We start from the raw sequence: 18342 nt of genomic DNA, 5'->3' as shown, positions 1-18342 counted from the left end.
CTCTTCCATTTGAGAATGAAGGGCGGCTACCGTGCTCTTGGGCACTTTCAATGCTGCCGAAATTTCCCTGTAATTTTCCAAAGATGTGTCTTGACACAATTCTGTCTTGCAGGTCTACAGACAATTCTCTTGACCTCATGGCTTGGCTTTCACTCTGACATATACCATCAACTGTGAGACTTTATATAGACAGTTGTGTTCCTTTCCTAATTATGTCCAATGAATTCAATTAGGGACAGGAGGACTCCAATCAAGATGTAGAAGCATCTCAAGAACCATTGATAGAAGTAGGATGCACCGGAGCTCAGTTGCAAGTGCAATAACAAAGGGTCTGAATACTTATGTAAATAGAATATTTCACTCTTTTATTTTTAATAAATTTACAAAACACTCCAAAAAACAGTTTTTGCGTTGTCATTGTGGAATCACAGTTGTAGATTGATGAGACAAAAAATTAAGTGAATCCATTTGAAGACGAGTCTGAACAACAAAATGAGGGGAAATTTGTAAAGGGTTTGAAAACTTTCCGGATGCACTTCCATCTCAGGACTCAAACTTATGGGCATTGTCATTACAAGAATTAAGTATAGCAGGGAAATGATAGGCACTGTGTCAAGTCGGTTGTAAAATTTAAGCTGATATATTATGATAAAGATTTCTATTTTAAGCAACTTAGGTCTAATAGGATAGTAGTCATCACTCTTTAATCAGTCTTAGAATAGATGTCATCTGTACACTGATACAACAGCAAGTATACCTGTACAGAACCTTATAAGTGATTAAGACTTTTTGGCATTCACCACACATAGACGTCCCAAGATCATCTGGAAACCAGTAAAGGTTGACAAGGTGTGACAGCTACATGATTTCTCTTGTTAAAGTCAAAATGAGCTGAACTAGAAACTGGTGGCAAAATTGTGAGAACCGCTAATTCTACTCTATGTACAATGGACATCACAATGTGTAAGAAGTCTGTAACTCATTAACCATCATTATCAGCAAACAGAGTAAGAATTGACTAAGGCAGATATGTGCATATATTAGCAGCAACATAGGTGAAAGCATCCTTAAAGATAACACAATATACATACAAGTGTTTTGAAGTCCCCATGTATTTAATTAGAAGTAAATATTTTTTTTTTATAATTTGGCAGACATTACAGTCAATTGTAGGTTTGAAGATCTTCTTAAAATGTTTCTTTGTAAAAATGTAGGGAGGCCAAAAAACAACAGAATTGTGCATAAACTTACCAAAACATCAAAAGGTGATTAAATGCATAAGATGAGATGTACCACATTTTGAACCGGTATCCTAATGCCATTAAGAAGTAAAATGACTACAGCAGATTACTAAGACATGGTAATTGTACAACATCAATAAGACAAATGTTGTTGTGAGTGTATCTCAGTAGGTAATGTGTGCTATTTTGATTCACAAATCTATACTGATACTATATTAAGCACTATGCGAAAGTGGTTGCATTAAAGACAGAAGACATGGGAGGGTGCTGTGCAATGAATTGTGTTGGCATCTGAACATCTTAAAGCAAGGTTATCTTTGTGTGCAAGTTCCTTGGTAGGATGCCTGGAAAGTGAAACTACACAAAATGTCCAAATTCAGCAGTGTTCAGCAGACACACATTTCTTTTTTTTCTGTTAATGTTAGTGGAGCGGAAAGCTGTGTGTGTGTGTGTGTGTGTTGTGTTTTATCTAAGATTTTATCTATTTTAAGATTTTGGAAGAGTTTGTCAAGAATCTGATTCTGTGAATTTTCTAGATGTAAAGGTTGATTTAATGGCAAGATGTTTTAATAGTGGGGCGTATTAATCAGGGGGCAGCTGTGGCTCAGGGGGTAGAGCAAGTTATCCACTAACCAGAAGGTCAGCAGTTTGATCCCTGTCTCCCCCATTCCAAATGTCCTTGGGTAAAATATTCTACCCCAAAATGCCACTGACAGCTGTGCCAGCAGTGTACAAGTGATGGGTGATAAAGAGAGCTGCACATAGATGCATTGTGTAAATTTGTGTGTGAAAAGGTGGGAAAACTGTACTGTAAATTGCTTTGAGTTCAGCAAAACTAGAAAAGAACTAAATAAATACAGACCACTTACCATAATATAGGACAAAGAGGTCTGTATGAGATTATGCCTTTATTATTCATTGGGGGCAAATTAATGTACATTATGCAACGACGGTGCTAAGACATTTCATTTTGGTATGCTATATTTAGTCATTTAACAAAGTCATTTTACATGGTAAAACTGCACTAATGAGCAACTGTTGTCATTTGCATCATGTCCAGTGGATCTATAGTTTCCCTTGAATCCCTTTTTTGTTGGTACAATATTAATTTCACATAGGTAAAGGCAGACTTCCCAATAATAAGTAAAACTTCTACATTAAGAGATAATTAAAGAATCCAAATTCAAAGGCTGTTGCTTAAATATTGCTGATATACTTCAGATGGATTGCACCAAGGTGTTGCTCTGACACAGCATCTACTGACTGACTGCAAACAGAGATCGCATTTAGACCTGGAATTAACATCTGTCCTGAGTGATCTGATCACAATGGAGAGCTCTAAGTACAGGCAAACATACCCAAGATGTACTGAGGACAAGTATATGCTCACATACACAACGGAAACAAGATCCTATCATTCAGACCATTTTGAGGTGGACTGGGACATAAGTGTCCACATTTCTTTAGCAGTGTCAACGTGAACGTGTCTTGGACGACATTGAATGACCATGTATTGACCGTGTTTGACCCGCTACAGTTTCATTATGAACCCTGAGAATTTTTACACTTCTTCAGTAACTCAGATATTAAAATTAACATAGTTTTCCTGTGTTGCTTCTCTGGTTGCCATGGCCAAATGGACAGCATCAGAAGAAAGATGTTCAGGCACCATCAACTCAGATTGCACTGGAAAAAAAACATACATGTTCATAAGAGCCATATACACCCTGTCTCCCCTTGCCACAGCAGTCTAATAAAGTTGGCAACAGCAACTACTTACTACCTGAATTTCCCTTCAATGTTACAGTTACCTTAATTAATCCTGACTAGTTTCATATAGCTTTTGATGCCTATAAGTATTGTATTTACCATCTCTGGTAGACACTACTTTACAATTCATAAACAATGTTTTCTGACTTGCTGAAGTACATAAATTGTGAATTAACCTGAAGTTAAACTGGCATAACGCACATATGATGTCATCTACTCTTTTTTTCTTTACCCAGCATGAGTTCACATTGAATACAAAACAAACATTTAAGAATTGAGGATTAGGACAATTCTTACAGAACTTTAAAGTTGCATTCCACAGCAAGTGTTACATGCCAGGTAAAGCTATAACTCTTCTATGATAGTGAGTTGCGTAAGCAGAACAGAGTGTATTATGGCTAATGTGTCAGTAAATGCAATAGAAGGTCTGGATCCAATAGTGAGGGAAGTTTGTGTAGTGACAGAGAGGGCACCTTAAACATTAGTCAAACGTTTCCCACCTCCTCCGAAGGTCCTCCACCTTCTTTTTTGGGGGTGTAGCTGGCTTGACCATAGTCATCAGGTCTCCAAAAGGATCCTGAGTCTTCTGGCTGTCTGCCTCTGCAGAAAGAGGCTTTACCACCAAGTTCCTAGCTGTACTGGGGACAGACATTGAGTCTGCCAGGCTGGAAAGGGCATGATTGCTGGCAGAGGAGTGAAGCAGTGAGGTTTCTGAGGAGGAGAAGGTTGACTGGAGCGGTCCATAGCTGTGTGGCAGAGTTGAACTGCCTGGTGAATGCTGTCTGTAAAGCCCTGATAGTGAGGAAATGGACTGTGGCTGGGTTGGAGAGTGTAAGTAAGAGCCTACTGGAGGCCCACACACTGTACTGAAGGGATTCCTTCTTGCAGTCAGTGAATAATGCATTTGAGGGGAGGTAGGTTGCAGAGACTGGACAAAAGGGTTAAGTGACATGTGAGGATGCATTGGGAAAATAGGTAAGCCCTGTGGGTAAGTGTACCTTGGTGGAAGTGTTGGTTTGCAGGAAGATGGCGAAATGCCAATGCATCCCCCATCATTTAGTGAAGTGGAGTCAATATTTGCTGAGCTATTAAGGGGGTCGAGCAGGCTTATCAGATCTATACTGCCCTCAGCTATGTTGGTGGATTTCAGCAGTTCTCCATCTGTGGTCATGCTCAGAGCTTGCCTAAACTCTTTCCCCCCAAATGCAGTCCTTCCTTCACCAGTTTCTGCTGCTTTAGAGCGTGACTGGGCCATGGGGGGTGCAAGGACAGTACCAAGCTCCGGTGTCTTTCTTCCATGGGGACGTGGGATGGTAATGTTGCCAGGGGTGGAAGGCGTGAAAGGGTCAGAACCCAGGGCAGAGCTTTCATGGCTTGGGGAGTGGGCTTCTGTCTGCACAGGAAGTTGTATAAATGCACCTGCATCACAGGTAGGAGGTGCACAAATGGGCAAGGCCGATTCATACGGCCCTATACTCCATAGCTTATTATAAGGCTTAGAGAGCTTGAGGCCTGGAAATGTTTGAGAGTTTTCATCGACACACAGGTCCATCCGCTGCAAACAGACAATGTGATTCAGACAATAATTGCTAATGAAGGAAAAGTAAAACTTGCAGAAATAAAGTGGCAAAGCACACTACTAATGCTGATTGATGAAAACCGAATTTCAGAATTCATTCAGATTTCAAGATCATACTTGGTTATAAATTTACATTGCAGTGATGTTGGATGAACGCTTTTTGGTCAACAACAAACATAAGGAATCATCCTCTCTGGACCATGAAACATCCAACACAAATTGTATAGACATCCAGGAGGAGGTGGAATAGATGACAAGGTTCATGGTTTGATTCTAGCCATGGACCTTTGTTATCATACCCCTTCTCTATACTCCTATCTCGCCACGTTTCCTGTCTGCCTTATCACTGTTGAGAAAAATGCCCCAAGAATTGACATGTGGACATTAGTTGGTATTTTGCTCTTGGCAATAAGAAATATGTTTTATCTGAAAGCTCTCATTATTCTTTTAGGAAATAACATAACAAAATTATGTTAAGCCATTCTTCGCTGCAGAACACACTGGCCACTGACCTGGTAAGTAAATGTAGCTTGTAGCTCCCCAGGGTCTTTGGGAGTCCTCAGGTCCTCAAGACTTTTAGCCAAGGTAATTGGTTGGATGTCAGGCTCATCTTGGCAGCTGAAAATATCCCCAAGCAAGTTGACATTGGAGAACTTCTCATTGACTGGGCTGGGAGGAGCAGTGTGACTCTCTGCCCCAATACTAGGATCACCACCTTCTCTCAACTCTACGTCCTTCAGGGAGTGGTATGGCTGTGGCCTGCAGGGACAGTGTTTGAATTATGGTTACACACACTAGAGGCTTCATGGGTCGAAAAACTCAAGCCAAAAAAGATCAGAGAACCATTGATCGTTTTCTAGGAATAACCAGGCCCTAATTTTGGCAAAATATGATATCCTCCGCACACACTACACACACTGCACAAAAGCTCTTGCCCAAGGGTATGTGCATGGTGCGAGGTAGCATCGTTAATTTAGCTAGCATTGCTACTTCGGGTAGCAGACATTTGGGCTAAAAACATGGTGTAAATGATGTTGCTTCTAGTCAAATTTGAATGTAAGGGCTTACGGACACTTGGATGACACCAAAGGAGCAGTATGAAGGCATTACATTTTTTTTTTCTGTTTGTTTTTTTCTATCTATATACCTTTAAAGGCATAGCTAGACAAAACAATTTATGTCTTTATCAATCTCTAGTGTTTAACAGAGCTAAATAATCTCATGGTATATGTGTTTCCTCATTCACACAACTCTACTGTCAGTTCCATACAAAAGACACTGGCTTTCATGCACAATTGAGAGATCGACTGTCAGGTTGAGATATCAACTACACAAGGCGAAAAATGTGCTTTGTGAGGTCACCTTGACCTTGACCTTTGATCACCACAATTCGAATCAGTTCATCCTAGAGTACAAGTGAATATTTGTGTGAGACCCTAAGCGTCCGGAGGTTAGTCTGGTTTCCGTGGTCGACCGAGGTCGAGCGGCTGTACCGGTAATGATCCTTCCGCAGGTTCACCTACGGAAACCTTGTCACGATTTTTACTTCCTATAGAATAAGTTTGATCGTCTTCTCGGCGCTCCGCAGGGCCGTTACCGACTCCAGTGGAGCCGATCCGAGGACCTCACTAAACCATCCAATCGGTAGTAGCTAGCGGCGGTGTATAAAAAGGGCAGGGACTTAATCAAAGCGAGGACATTCCCCATCCATTTATTCCCTTCAAAAATTATCCAGGTGCTCATGCAGGACCTCGGTACAGTTCCGCCTATATTATTCTGTCTGAAATTTGACTTGCAGCCAAACTAGACTTTTTCTCTGTACCATCACTGTGCAGGTTGTTAAAATGTTTTTGTTTTGCCAAGTTATCAAATGAGGCATCGTGTATCATTGAAGTTGAAAATATTTTTTTACTTTTGAGTTGAATCAGTATTTCTACTTTTACCAGTCTTTTTTTTAGACAAGGATCTGTGCTTCTACTTAAGTAAATAATGTGAGTACTTCTGCCACCTCTGGCCTTCATACACAATTGAGAGATTGACTGTCAGGTTGGGTTTTTGACCTTATTAAGACCTTTATCATAATCACACAAATTAACAAAAAATAACAGATATGAATGAGTTCTACTCTTAACCCTATAATCAAAACCTGATGCAAGGTTTTCCCAAAACCATGATCATAATACCTCCTTGTGAAGCTTTTAAACACATACATACATGCACATATCAATAGAAAAGAGAGATTATTTGAGAAAAGCTTATTCATCAGATAACAGTGCAAAGCCAAACAGAAAGATGCGTACAGAGGTGACCACTCAAAAGGGACAGAGAAGAGAAAGCTGTCAGGAAACCCAGAGATGGAGTCATTGTCGTACTGGAGCTCATCTCCAGATGAATCTTCAGAGAGAAACACTGTGTAGTGACGAGTAGGACGGATAGAGCTATGGTGAGAAGAGGAAAGAAAACAGGAAAGTCATATTTCATTAAATGTATATTAATTAAATACATAAAAAAAGAACACTTAAGAAGAGGAAAATTAGGACTAGAAATACCACACTGTGGTAGGATGCCTCCACCAACCAGTTCAGTTTTTTTTTTCCAGATTCATATAAGGTCACTGTAATCTTTGACCACAGAAATCTAATCAATTTCTCTTTGAGTCTAAGCGACACCTGATCAAAAGTTGAAGAAACTCCCTCGAGGCGGTCTTGAGATATCACATTTAAGCGGCTAAAAACGTATTTTGTGACGCCAAATTTCAAGACGTTCCTTCAACCTGAGCTTAAGATATCATGTTAAAGAAAAACATAAACAAACTTTGTAAGGCCACTGTGACCTTGATGTGTGAAATGTGAAAAGATTCCGTCGAGGTATTTTCAAGCTATCGTGTTCATGATAATGGGACGAACGGACAATCCCAAAACATAACGTTTCTGACCACTGGCTGTAGCCAAGCTAGAATTGTGGTTGTACGCCTCAGTAAATCTTTGAGTCTAAGTTTGTGCCACATTTAAAATGATTCTCTTGAGGCATTCTTAAAATAACAATGTTCATAAGGCAAAAAGGGGTTTTGACCTTTGGCCACCCAAATTCTAATCAAGTTATCCTTGAGTTGCACTGAATGTTTGTGCCAAATGTAATGAAATTCCCTATGGATGTTTCTAATATATTGCGCTCACAAAAACAGTGTGAGTGTAACTGATGTGTTAGACCAGGGGTCGGCAACCCCCGGCTCTGGAGCCGCATGCAGCTCTTCAGCCCCTCTGCAGTGGCTCTGTACAGTGTTGTGCATGTTGCGCATATTTTTCGCGAACGGTGAACTTAACAAATCAGTTTTCATATGATGAACGTGAATGTGAGTGAACGTCACGATAAACGTGAGTGAACGTCATGTTCACGTTTATTTTTTAAATCATCATCCTATCAGGCCATCATGAAATACCAGGAGCGGGCGAATGTGTGTGTGCGCTCCCAGACAGCGGGGACACACACACACACAGGCCCCGGAGCTCCGCCCTCCACCCCCGCTCACTCACTCACTCAGAGAGACACACAGTGAGATTAGAGCTCGTTCACGTGAAGCATCCGGTCAGCGACTTACCGGCTGCTTCTTAACAGTGGAAACCGTGAAAACACAGAGTTTCTCTGGTCACAGCTGCTCAGAGATCAGTGCCGCAGTTTCTTGATCAGAGCAGAAGCTGCAGTTGGTTTGTACCGAGCTTCAGTTTCTGTGTCCGCTTCCAGTCTGACCTGCTCTCACTTTTTGTTTTAATATTTCATCAACTAAAATATGCGTCACATCCTATTAGCCGACGGTTGATTGCTGTACGTGGGAAAAAACAGAAGAGGATGACAGCACACTGAAACGGACTTTAGTCATAATTGAATACAAACTGGCCTATTTTTTATGTTTACTCTTTTTAAGCTATTAGGCTGCAGCTATATATTGCGGCTCCAAAAATATTATTTGGGGGAAAGAGGGGACAAAATGGCTCTTTTGATAGTAAAGTTTGCCTACCCCTGTGTTAGACTAATGGTTTTATATTTCACCAAAAGTCAGTTTTTGTTCACATTTAGTTATTTTTCTGTTATGTGAATGTTTGTTTGGGGAGCTATGATTTTTTTAATGGATTCTTGTTTGACATTTTGGTGATGTCACTACCTTTGACTTCAAGGAGTTTTCCTCAGGTGGCTTGGCTATAATGAGGAGAGGTACGAATATACAGATGCTCTTGGTAAAGTGTTGTCTACTGGTAAAAAAAGTGGTCAAACCGTTAGATGGCACCACAAATGTTACACTGTACAGGTGACAAATACTGTTTCTTGTTGCTATGATGATAATTTCAGTCGGTATATATGATTTTTTTTTCTGTACAGCATTGTATTATAGTGACGCAAAAGTGATCAAAAAGAGATGTATCATATTGAATGTGATACATGTAAATGGTCTGTATTTAAATAGCACTTTTCTAGTCTTGATGACCACTCAGAGGCTTTACAGTACAGTTGGGATTCGTTTGCCGGTCGTTGAAGTTTGTATTGTACAGTTGACTTTCATCCCCAGGAAGTTTCACTACAAATGGGTCCAGACTCGCAGGTAACTTCAAAGACTTCTAACAACCCTACAGGTTAAATACCTTGGACTCCCAGCAGTCAGTTAGAACTGAAGAAACCTCTTGGATGAGAGGTGAAACGTCTTCAAGAAACTCAACCATGTCCAGTTGACCTGTTTTTTAGCACTTGGATATACCATGACCTGGATGACTGAGAATCTCCACAGACACAATCGGCAGCATGTTTCCTATGAGGCAATTTGGGGTTTAGTATCTTGCCCACTTGAAATGAAGATTAAGTCAGCCCGGCTATATGAGCTACAAAAGTATTTTTTGAGCATTTCAAGGTTACATTTATCAATGGCATGTTTTACACTGAATATTTTAAACAGTAAAAAATAGTTTAATCCAAGCATAAAAAAAGAAACAGGCAAAGGCAGCACTCCAGCATTTTAAAATTGTGGGCCACATTCAACAAGGAGGAGGGGGCTAGGCGTAGGTCAGAGCCGAACTTTGTGGAACAAGGCAACCCTATCATAACAGTAGAAATTTGGTAGTCCTGGAAATCTGGTGTCAGGAGGAGGCAGCAAGATGTTCTAAAGCTGTCACTTGGGCAAAACAGGGGCAGTAGATGAAATGAGAGAGCATAGAGAGAAGGAAGTTTAACAGGAAGGTCCTGTGGAAAATGGAAGCAAGCAGAATTAGCTACCTGATTAGAGCAACCTACTACATCCTTCCTTCACCCAAAACCTCCAGCTGTGGCTGAATGACGATCCATACTGTCCACTATGCTCAACTCCAGCTACCCTCAGACACATCCTTACTGGTTGTAAAGTAAGTCTCTCCCAAGGTAGGTCATGTAGAGACACAACCAAGTACTAAAATGCTTGGCAGCAACAATTGAAACAAAGAGAACCACTATCAATGCCTTGCCATCCAAAACAGGGGAGCAGGGACAGAGAGGGCCTTCTTCACTGACCAGGAGTGGTCACTCGGTGCAAGCCCAAGACTTGGAAATGCTGTCAGGGGCTTATAGTCCTATCACACATTGTCACCACCACCCTAAGACCAGCCCTGGTACTCTGTTTTAACACCCTGCGCAAGTTTACTGCATAGAATCAACAGTGCCCTAGGAGGATGCTGTTTATGAAGTAAATGAGAGGAAGAGGAGAGTATGCAGAGATGGCACCTGAAGCAGAACAATGTTGCTGGAAAATAATAGTTTGCCCTGTGGAAGTTGGCTGCAAGGGTTTGATTGCAACATCCACCATCAGGTTGCTCAGAGTTCAAGGAATCCACGGGCAAGCCCTGCACCAGACCTAAAAAAACATCATGGACTGCAGAATGGAGGAAAGATCCCAACTGGGCCCCAAGATTTTAGGGACATACACCCAATCTAATCAGCCTCTGCTGGGCCTGCCTCAGAGGAGAGTGTCCAGTAGGTACACACGGAAGACATGTCGCTAACATCCGCTGCTGGTCGCTTATATCTGCTAACATCTACTAGCAGTTGGGAACTTAAATAGTGCGGAAGACCTTCAACATACAAGGGATATCCATCATCTTGTCCTATGTACAAAAGATCTTATAAGGAACAAGTATAAAAAAAACTTAAATTGAAAATAAAAAGACCACAAAAGTGTGAATATTGAATCAGCATTCAAAAAAGTTATTGATCCTCAGTAAACCAAGCTTAAATTAAGCAACTACAGATATTCCATAAAAATGTGAACATCCGTGGTGAATTTTCATACGAGGCTTACTTACCTCTGGTTACCAGAACGTGATGCAATGACTATGACTTTCTTGGGGCTGATATGCCATGCCACGCCACTGACATTCAACGAAAACTCTGTTTTCACAAGACTTCATCATCAATGTCTTGAGGACCTTCTCACAAAAATCTGACTTGGTTATGGTCAACCGAATAGGAGGACTAAATCAAAGTGTAAGACATGTAAAAAACAAGACTTTTCCTGTTGCCGCTAGGGGGGACTGTGATTGTAAGTCAAGATTTATGTGTAGTCAGGCGGGGAATCTTGTCACGTGAATTTTGGAGTAGATTGGACCTTGTATGTATGAGATACAAAAACTTCCTGTTTTCATGGAAAGTCATTAAACTTTGATGCATACAGGTTTTTAAAGTTCAAGAGCTAGCGAACCCCAAAAATTTGCCAGGTTGCGAAATTAACAATGTAAACCAAACACTGGATAGAGATCATTTTCATAAAATCAAAGAATCTTAAAATCAACGTCTAGGTGCAATGAAGCTGTTCTGGTGGCACATGGCTGCTCAACACCTTCTACTTTGTCACATTTCTGTATTTCTTCACGGTCTTTGGGACTATAGATTTACTGGCATTTAGGTAAACATATTTGCTTGATAACACATTTCTCTCTCATTAAACTGAAGACAACCTTTTACATTTTTTTTCTTGGTATGTGTTTGTATAAAAGCTCAATATAATATACCATCATATATTTATATTTTGCATAATAAAAGTAGTTTTTTTTTCAAAATCTATGCACTGGCTTTCCAAATATGTAAATGTGATTTCTTAGCTACATCATGATCAGGGGGACAATATGGATGTAGGCTTACTGTTCAAGGCTGGTTTCCAGACTCAGATTGCTTTTTGGTCTTTTCAACAACACAGGTGGTCGAGCCTGTGGAGGCAAATAAATGATGTAAAAAACAGGGAGCAAAGAACAGTACACATACTAACTCATCAGAGAGACCCATTTATATATTAATACTGTAACAATGTGAAAGTGTTTATGCATTATTTCAACATCTGACAAATCAGGAAAGATCCTCATTCATACAAAAACCTCTTTTCAATATTGAAATTTTGGTGGGAGAGACATGAGGTCAAAGATTCAGGTGCATGCTGGTTTTACAGAACAACAAGTTTTTAGTTTATTTTTTCTAATTTTAGTTTGGCTGTTTATTCTGCCAACATATCTACATAGTCAGCATTTAGAGCAGTGGCTCTAAGATCATGGAGGTATAGATTATTTATTTGTGTAATGTAGTTATATTTTAGGAAAAAAGAGAAACTCAAACTAAAATCAAACTTTAAGATGCCTTTTTCAAAAGCTCTTTAATTTGTTTTTAAATGCAAACCTTATTTTACTTGAAACGAGAAAAGAACATTTATTTAATTATTATTTTATTATTAGAGCACCCTCCAGTTCAGTTTGAAAATTAATAATAAACATTGTTGAAATACTATAGAATTTGACTTACTTCATTTTATTTGACAGTCAGTTTTTGACTTCATACAGACATTGATACAACTGCTAGGCTACTTCAAGAATTTTTTTTTGATAGACTGCTAAACATAAATTTACACAGTGTTTTGATATTCCACCAGAAAGTTACAGCTTAATGTAGATTTATATATTCATTTTACTTTAATGTAACAAGCTCTTGCACTAGTTGTATTTTGGAGAGATTGTGTATGGGACTTTAAAAGGCTGATTAGCAGTTCAGACTGGGCTATTTTTTGTTGTGGAATAATGCCTTACAGTGCATACTTTGTTTGTTGTCAGATTTGTTTGTTTTTAAGAGAAGATGATTAAATCAATTTAAATGCAAATTCATTATTAGATTTAACAAGTACTAAAAAATAATCGTTAGATTAATCAATAAAAAATTAATCAATAAATGCAGCCCTATTGTAATACATTGACAGGTCAATCCCTGTCAGATTTTGAATACTCCTGGTCTATAATACCACTATAGTTGTTAAAGGGTGTTTTAATGGTACAGATAAACTGGAGAAAACTTGGTATTAGGTATTATAGGTATCATGGTATTATACTGATTATATTCCCAAACTTTGTTCAAACAACTGATTCATATATTGCAGCTCTTTGAAATTCTTTCTCTCCAGATTTTCACTTTACCACATTCCTCCTAAATTCTGCCAACCTGTCCAAAGTGCACAGTGATTTCTCTCTGGTCATCCCAGGTTCGCTGTGCACCCTCCGTCCTGACTCCACTGGGGGAGGAGACAATGCTTGTTGAGCTTTCATCATTGATGACTGATGGCACTCCTGTAGAGAACCCATTTTCTGCCTGCTCCTAAAGAGGGGGAACACAGGGAGGTGGAAGTTGAAATGGGTGAAAGTAGTGATGGCAATGCAAGAGATGGAGGAGGGAGGCGGCACGCTGTGGCTTGGGTGATGAGATTCAGTTAAGGTAGTTAAGGTGAGTTAGGGTGGTGATAAAAGTTATTTTTTGTGAGGCAAAGATCAAGCACTGTCACCACCTTTGCTGCTGTCAAACCAATGTTACAGTGTATACAAAAACAAAACGTGATCTAGAGTAGTGCAAAGCTACTTACTTTCTGCTTTAGCCGGCTCTTGACTTCTTTAATACGCATTTTTGCATGGTCTTTGGCCTGTCAAACAAACATAAATAAAGCCAGATCACTGCCATTTGTATTTCTACCAAACAACACATTTTTAGGCTTTAAACAGAATCCAGGGATATGCTTACAAACTTGTAAACAGTCCTCATGGCTGGGTTTGCCTTTGTCTTCACTGTATTGAAGATAGCACCACCCCCTCTCTGTAAGAAAAACATTCACCAAAAATGTAATGACTAAGACATAATAAATGATATGCCTGATATTACATTGTGACTGAGTATGATGAAAAGTCTGTTTTCAAATGGCAAATAGACATACTGTATGAGAGCAATAGTAAAGGTCTTAAGATCAACAAGCAGCAGCTAGAGTCTGTGGTATTCCTTATAGACAAAACAACACTTGAATGGAATGAACTACATCTACAATAGGTTGCCAGAGTATTTAGGTACATCTAGCTAAAACTAAAGAAGTCTAATACAACAGTTATCTGAACTTCATGAGGTTTTAATGTTAAATTTTATGTTAACTGTTGTTGGAGAGAAGTTTAAAATGTATAATCATTCTGAACGATGTAGTTTGTTTTGCTGTTGAATTCTATTCCATTTTACAGCTTTTACTATTATTTGAACTACCTTCATTGAGATCTGGTGGACAAAATAATAGAAACATCTGCCTGAATACATTCAATTAACTTCTTTGTTTAAAGACTGGAGTGCTGTTCAGCAGTGGTACACTCTTAAAAAAGGAGAATATTACATGTATTAGTAGTATTACAACAAGAATACTCTAATGACCTATTTCATAGGTACAACTGTAAAATGTGATTGAAAATCCCAGAGAGGTATTCATTTATTATTATGGTTCATAATGGCGGATCCTGTATCGTGCTGGCATCTGATAGTGGTGGTGGACCACGATCGAGGTGGCTGCTGACCATGGACTATGATTACAAAAAGACTGCTTGATATATAATATTTCTACTCAGATACTCGACCATTACTGACAATAATCCATCAATTATTTTACCTTCCAGTATGCTACAAAGTGTTATTCTAATCAATGCTGCTAATACCCTTATCTTTCTAATGTTCTCCTTTACACTTGACATCTATTGCACTCCATCCTGGGAGAGGGATCCCTCACATGTGTCTCTCTCTGAGGTTTCTACCTTCTTTTTACCCAATTGTGAGGGTTAAGGGCAGAGGATGTCACACCTTGTTAAAGCCCTATGAGACAAATTGTGATTTGTGAATACATATCAAATTTGATTGATTGATTGATTCGAGGCCCAAAGGGCCACAACCCTATTGTTTTTACTACGGTTTGTTGTTTTTTTCCTATTACTCTGTGTTAAGGCCTGAAGGGCCAGAACCATAGTATTTTTACTCCAGTTTGTTATTATTATAGTTTGAGGCCTGAAGGGCCAGAACCCTATTGTTTTTATTCCGATTTGTTAAGGTTTGGAATTGATGTGCATCAACTTTCTGTAAAACATGAGCTCAATCAACCCCATGGTGGCACTGTAATTCGGCCTCAAAAAGACAAATTTTGACAAGCCACGCCCTCACACCCTTAGTCTGATTAAGTTAAAATATACACAAGTCCAGCTTGATGTGATCTACAAAAAAGCCTCTTGGACCATAAAAGGTCGCAGTGATACATTTTTTGCCAATTTGCATAAATTGAAAAACAGTAATGTTTTGTAAATAATTATTTTTGGTATTTAATCCTTTCAACACCAAATTAAGTACACAGCATTGTAAGACTGAGATACACATTTCTATTATAAATGAGCAGGATCGGTAAAATAATATTATCGCATTTACGAAAAAGTGCGGAGCTTAACAAGACATTGGTCATAACCTATCAACATCTGGTCCAATCATCATCAAACTTGGTATATAAGTTTGATGAAAGCATGTAGAGTTTTGCTCATAGGGGCTCTAAAATCTCCCTTAATCTATAGCGAAGTAACCACTGAACCAAATTTCACAGAATTGTGTGAGAATGCTATAGGGGCAACTAAGAACTAAATCCTAAAGTGCCAAATTGATTGGTGGAAGTGGGCGTGGCCTATCAAACTTTTGCATATTTTGCGGGATTTCTGAAAAATATTTTAAGCTAGAAACATAAAAAATGGTACATCCATTGGGAATGCTGTAAAAGTAATGCCCAAGAAATTTGAGCCCAATTCTCCGCATGGTGGCGCTATTACATTTGACAGGTCACGCCCCTCACACAATTTGTCCGATTGACTTAAAATTTAAAAAAAATAAAAAGTCCAGCTCAATGTGTTTTAGAAAAAAAGCCTCTTGGAACATAACTGTCCGCTATGATGGATTTTTGCTAATCTATTAGCATACATTTTAAACAGTAATGTCTCATCTACTTTTTGATTTCTTTTATCCAATCAACACCAAATTCCGTATAAAGCATTGTGAGACTGAGATACACATTTCTATTGTAAATCATCAGGATTGGTCAGAAACACGGCCGTTATTAACCATAAACTTTTGTCAAGGGCGGAGGCTTAGAGGGAAATTGGCCATAACTCTTAAAATATTTGTCAAATCATCATGAAACTTCTCAAATATGTTTATATCGTATTGTAAAATAGGGCTGCTAAAGCATTTTGCATTTCACATAAAGGGTGCACCAAAAATACCCAAAACATTCCTTTTGAACTGCTTCCTCTTATTGATCTGCTACCTCTTTTTGAGCAGCTTCCTTCCTATTGAACCGCTTCCTCCTATTGAGCGAATTAAGGCTGGAACCCGCTCATTGCCACTTGCGGCTATATTTGAATTTGTCATTTGCAGAGTGCGTTAAACTGCACTGCATTATAGCGTGAGGTGTATCTAATGTTTTGCCCAATCCAATTACAAACATGAAAGGGGGATTATTTGAAACACAGATCAATCAATCAAACAATCAAATTTTATTTGTATAGCCCATATTCACAAATCAAAATTTGCCTCATAGGGCTTTAACAAGGTGTGACATCCTCTGCCCTTAACCCTCAACAAGAGTAAGGAAAAAATACTTTAAAAATAATAGAGTAAGAGGCAGAGTTATTATATTGGAATTCATTAGATTAAATGGGTGTACGCAATTAAGTAGACAGAGAGTGACGGTTCCAGGCCACTGTTCTTACTGTATATGTTGATTTTTTTTTTTATACTTAACACTCCCATGACTTTGTGTTTGCCTGTAAAGTCACAAAGACCATCTACTTTCAAACAATTTGTATTTCTAACATTAAACCTGCAACAAAATTATGAAACGCCAGAGTGAAGGTTGCATCGTAGTACAGTTTTGACCCAATAATTATATTTAGTGTGCCTTTCTGAAACCTATGATCATGATATAATCAATTAAGGTAATCCTTTTAATTTTTTTTATAAATGGTAAATAAGATTAAAAAAAAGGTTTACATTTCAATGACAAATCCTGCAAATTGGGTTGACAGGTTTGGAATTAGAAATCGAAAAAAGAGAATCAGTTTGGTAACAACACAGTTATTCTAGGAGAGGAAAGTAAGTTTTTCTTTCTTTTGACTATTTTTGGGTTCAATACATTGTAAGTGATTAAACTGAGAAAGGATCTCGTGATTATTTCTTTTAAATATATGAGTCCCCAACGACCTTTATAATATGCAACTAAAGAGATGGAAAAAAAGTCAAGATGCCACTATAACAGACTCATAGTAGTAATAATATCATGTGGATGAAAACGGAGTTAAAAGTCCACTTAGTGATAGTGGTCAAGGTCAGTAAGTCAACAAAATCATGAGGAATAATTTCCTGAGGAGCAAACAAATATGTCCATTGTGAAATTTGTGGGAATCTGACCAGTAGATGTTGGCATTGTTTTTCTGGAAATAAGTGTTGGGTAGATAGATGACTGACATACAGTATGCCCTCACATCCTTATTCCTTGCTTTCACAAAGGGCAAACTAAATGGCAGAAATGGGTGTAATGATGTGCTGTCTGTGTGGGTAAAAGCTATCAGACTAGCTCACCTTTACAGTGAACAGCCACTGGTGGTAGGTCTTGTCACTTCCTGTGGGAGAAAGAAGAAACAACTTAACATTAACTAGTGAGCATGCTGGGCACAAACTGAGAAGGTCTAGCAATCAAAACAGGAATCTGTTGGAAAGCCACTGCCATACTAGCAGTCAGCCACTGAGTTGGTTGCAGTTTTGTTCTTTTGATCTTACTAGTGCAGTGCCTGTTCTAAACCTGTCTATTTGGAATGTGTTGTTTTCTTGGCCATTCCTGCTTTCTGGGAAATTCTCATAGCCCTTGTTTGAAGTGTGGGTCTGAAAAATCTCTGTTTCGAGGGCTGCACAGCCCTAACACATGGCCTTCCCCCTCCATCCCAACAAGGATCAGGACAGCCTTTCCCTACACACGAGTTGTTGTTGCTGCTGTTGTGAACGCACCTGAGATTTCTGAGATGATTTCTAATCTCCATTTTATCTCCTTTTTCCATATTGTGAATAATATATGTGTATTATAATTTTAAGAATGACTGTTTCCTTGATATGCTACATAACCTTCTTCAGAATTATTTCGTCATTAGTGAGCGAAACAGGCCAACAATATACTGTCACTTTTTTATTGTTTGTGTGGTGGAAGTTGACATATCTGGTGTTTTTTTTTTCCTCCATTGCAAATTTTATTAATATTAAACATATTGCATGTTCAAACTGCCCCAAATTCCACACTGCATTTCCTTGGGTCCTTTACAATGTGTATTCTATAAATATGCGTTCCACAGACAGAAAGACAAACAGAGATTCCTGAGGCCCTTAGTTAAT

The 18342-nt window shown here is 38.8% G+C and overlaps 1 protein-coding gene across 4 annotated transcripts in view; it reads right to left on the bottom strand.

Annotated features, from left to right (window-relative positions):
• Positions 1-344: 344 nt before the first annotated feature.
• dennd1a (DENN/MADD domain containing 1A) overlaps positions 345-18342 on the bottom strand; it is a 74966-nt gene continuing 56968 nt past the window's right edge. For 2 of the 4 annotated variants that reach the window (XM_035141720.2, XM_035141722.2), the window contains 8 exons: positions 17542-17582; positions 13648-13719; positions 13493-13549; positions 13078-13230; positions 11743-11807; positions 6891-7028; positions 5103-5349; positions 345-4566 (listed from right to left, as the gene is read on the bottom strand). In XM_035141720.2, coding sequence (XP_034997611.1) covers positions 3493-4566; positions 5103-5349; positions 6891-7028; positions 11743-11807; positions 13078-13230; positions 13493-13549; positions 13648-13719; positions 17542-17582 — 1847 coding nt within the window. In that variant the 3' untranslated portion in view covers positions 345-3492. The remainder of the gene's footprint in view (positions 4567-5102; positions 5350-6890; positions 7029-11742; positions 11808-13077; positions 13231-13492; positions 13550-13647; positions 13720-17541; positions 17583-18342) is intronic. The other 2 variants (XM_035141721.2, XM_035141723.2) reach the window with 2 other exon arrangements.

Source organism: Hippoglossus stenolepis, chromosome 18 (assembly GCF_022539355.2).
Source record: "Hippoglossus stenolepis isolate QCI-W04-F060 chromosome 18, HSTE1.2, whole genome shotgun sequence".
Classification (NCBI taxonomy): domain Eukaryota; kingdom Metazoa; phylum Chordata; class Actinopteri; order Pleuronectiformes; family Pleuronectidae; genus Hippoglossus; species Hippoglossus stenolepis.
Note: the sequence above shows the minus strand (reverse complement) of the source record. Positions and strands in the feature narration are given on the sequence as shown.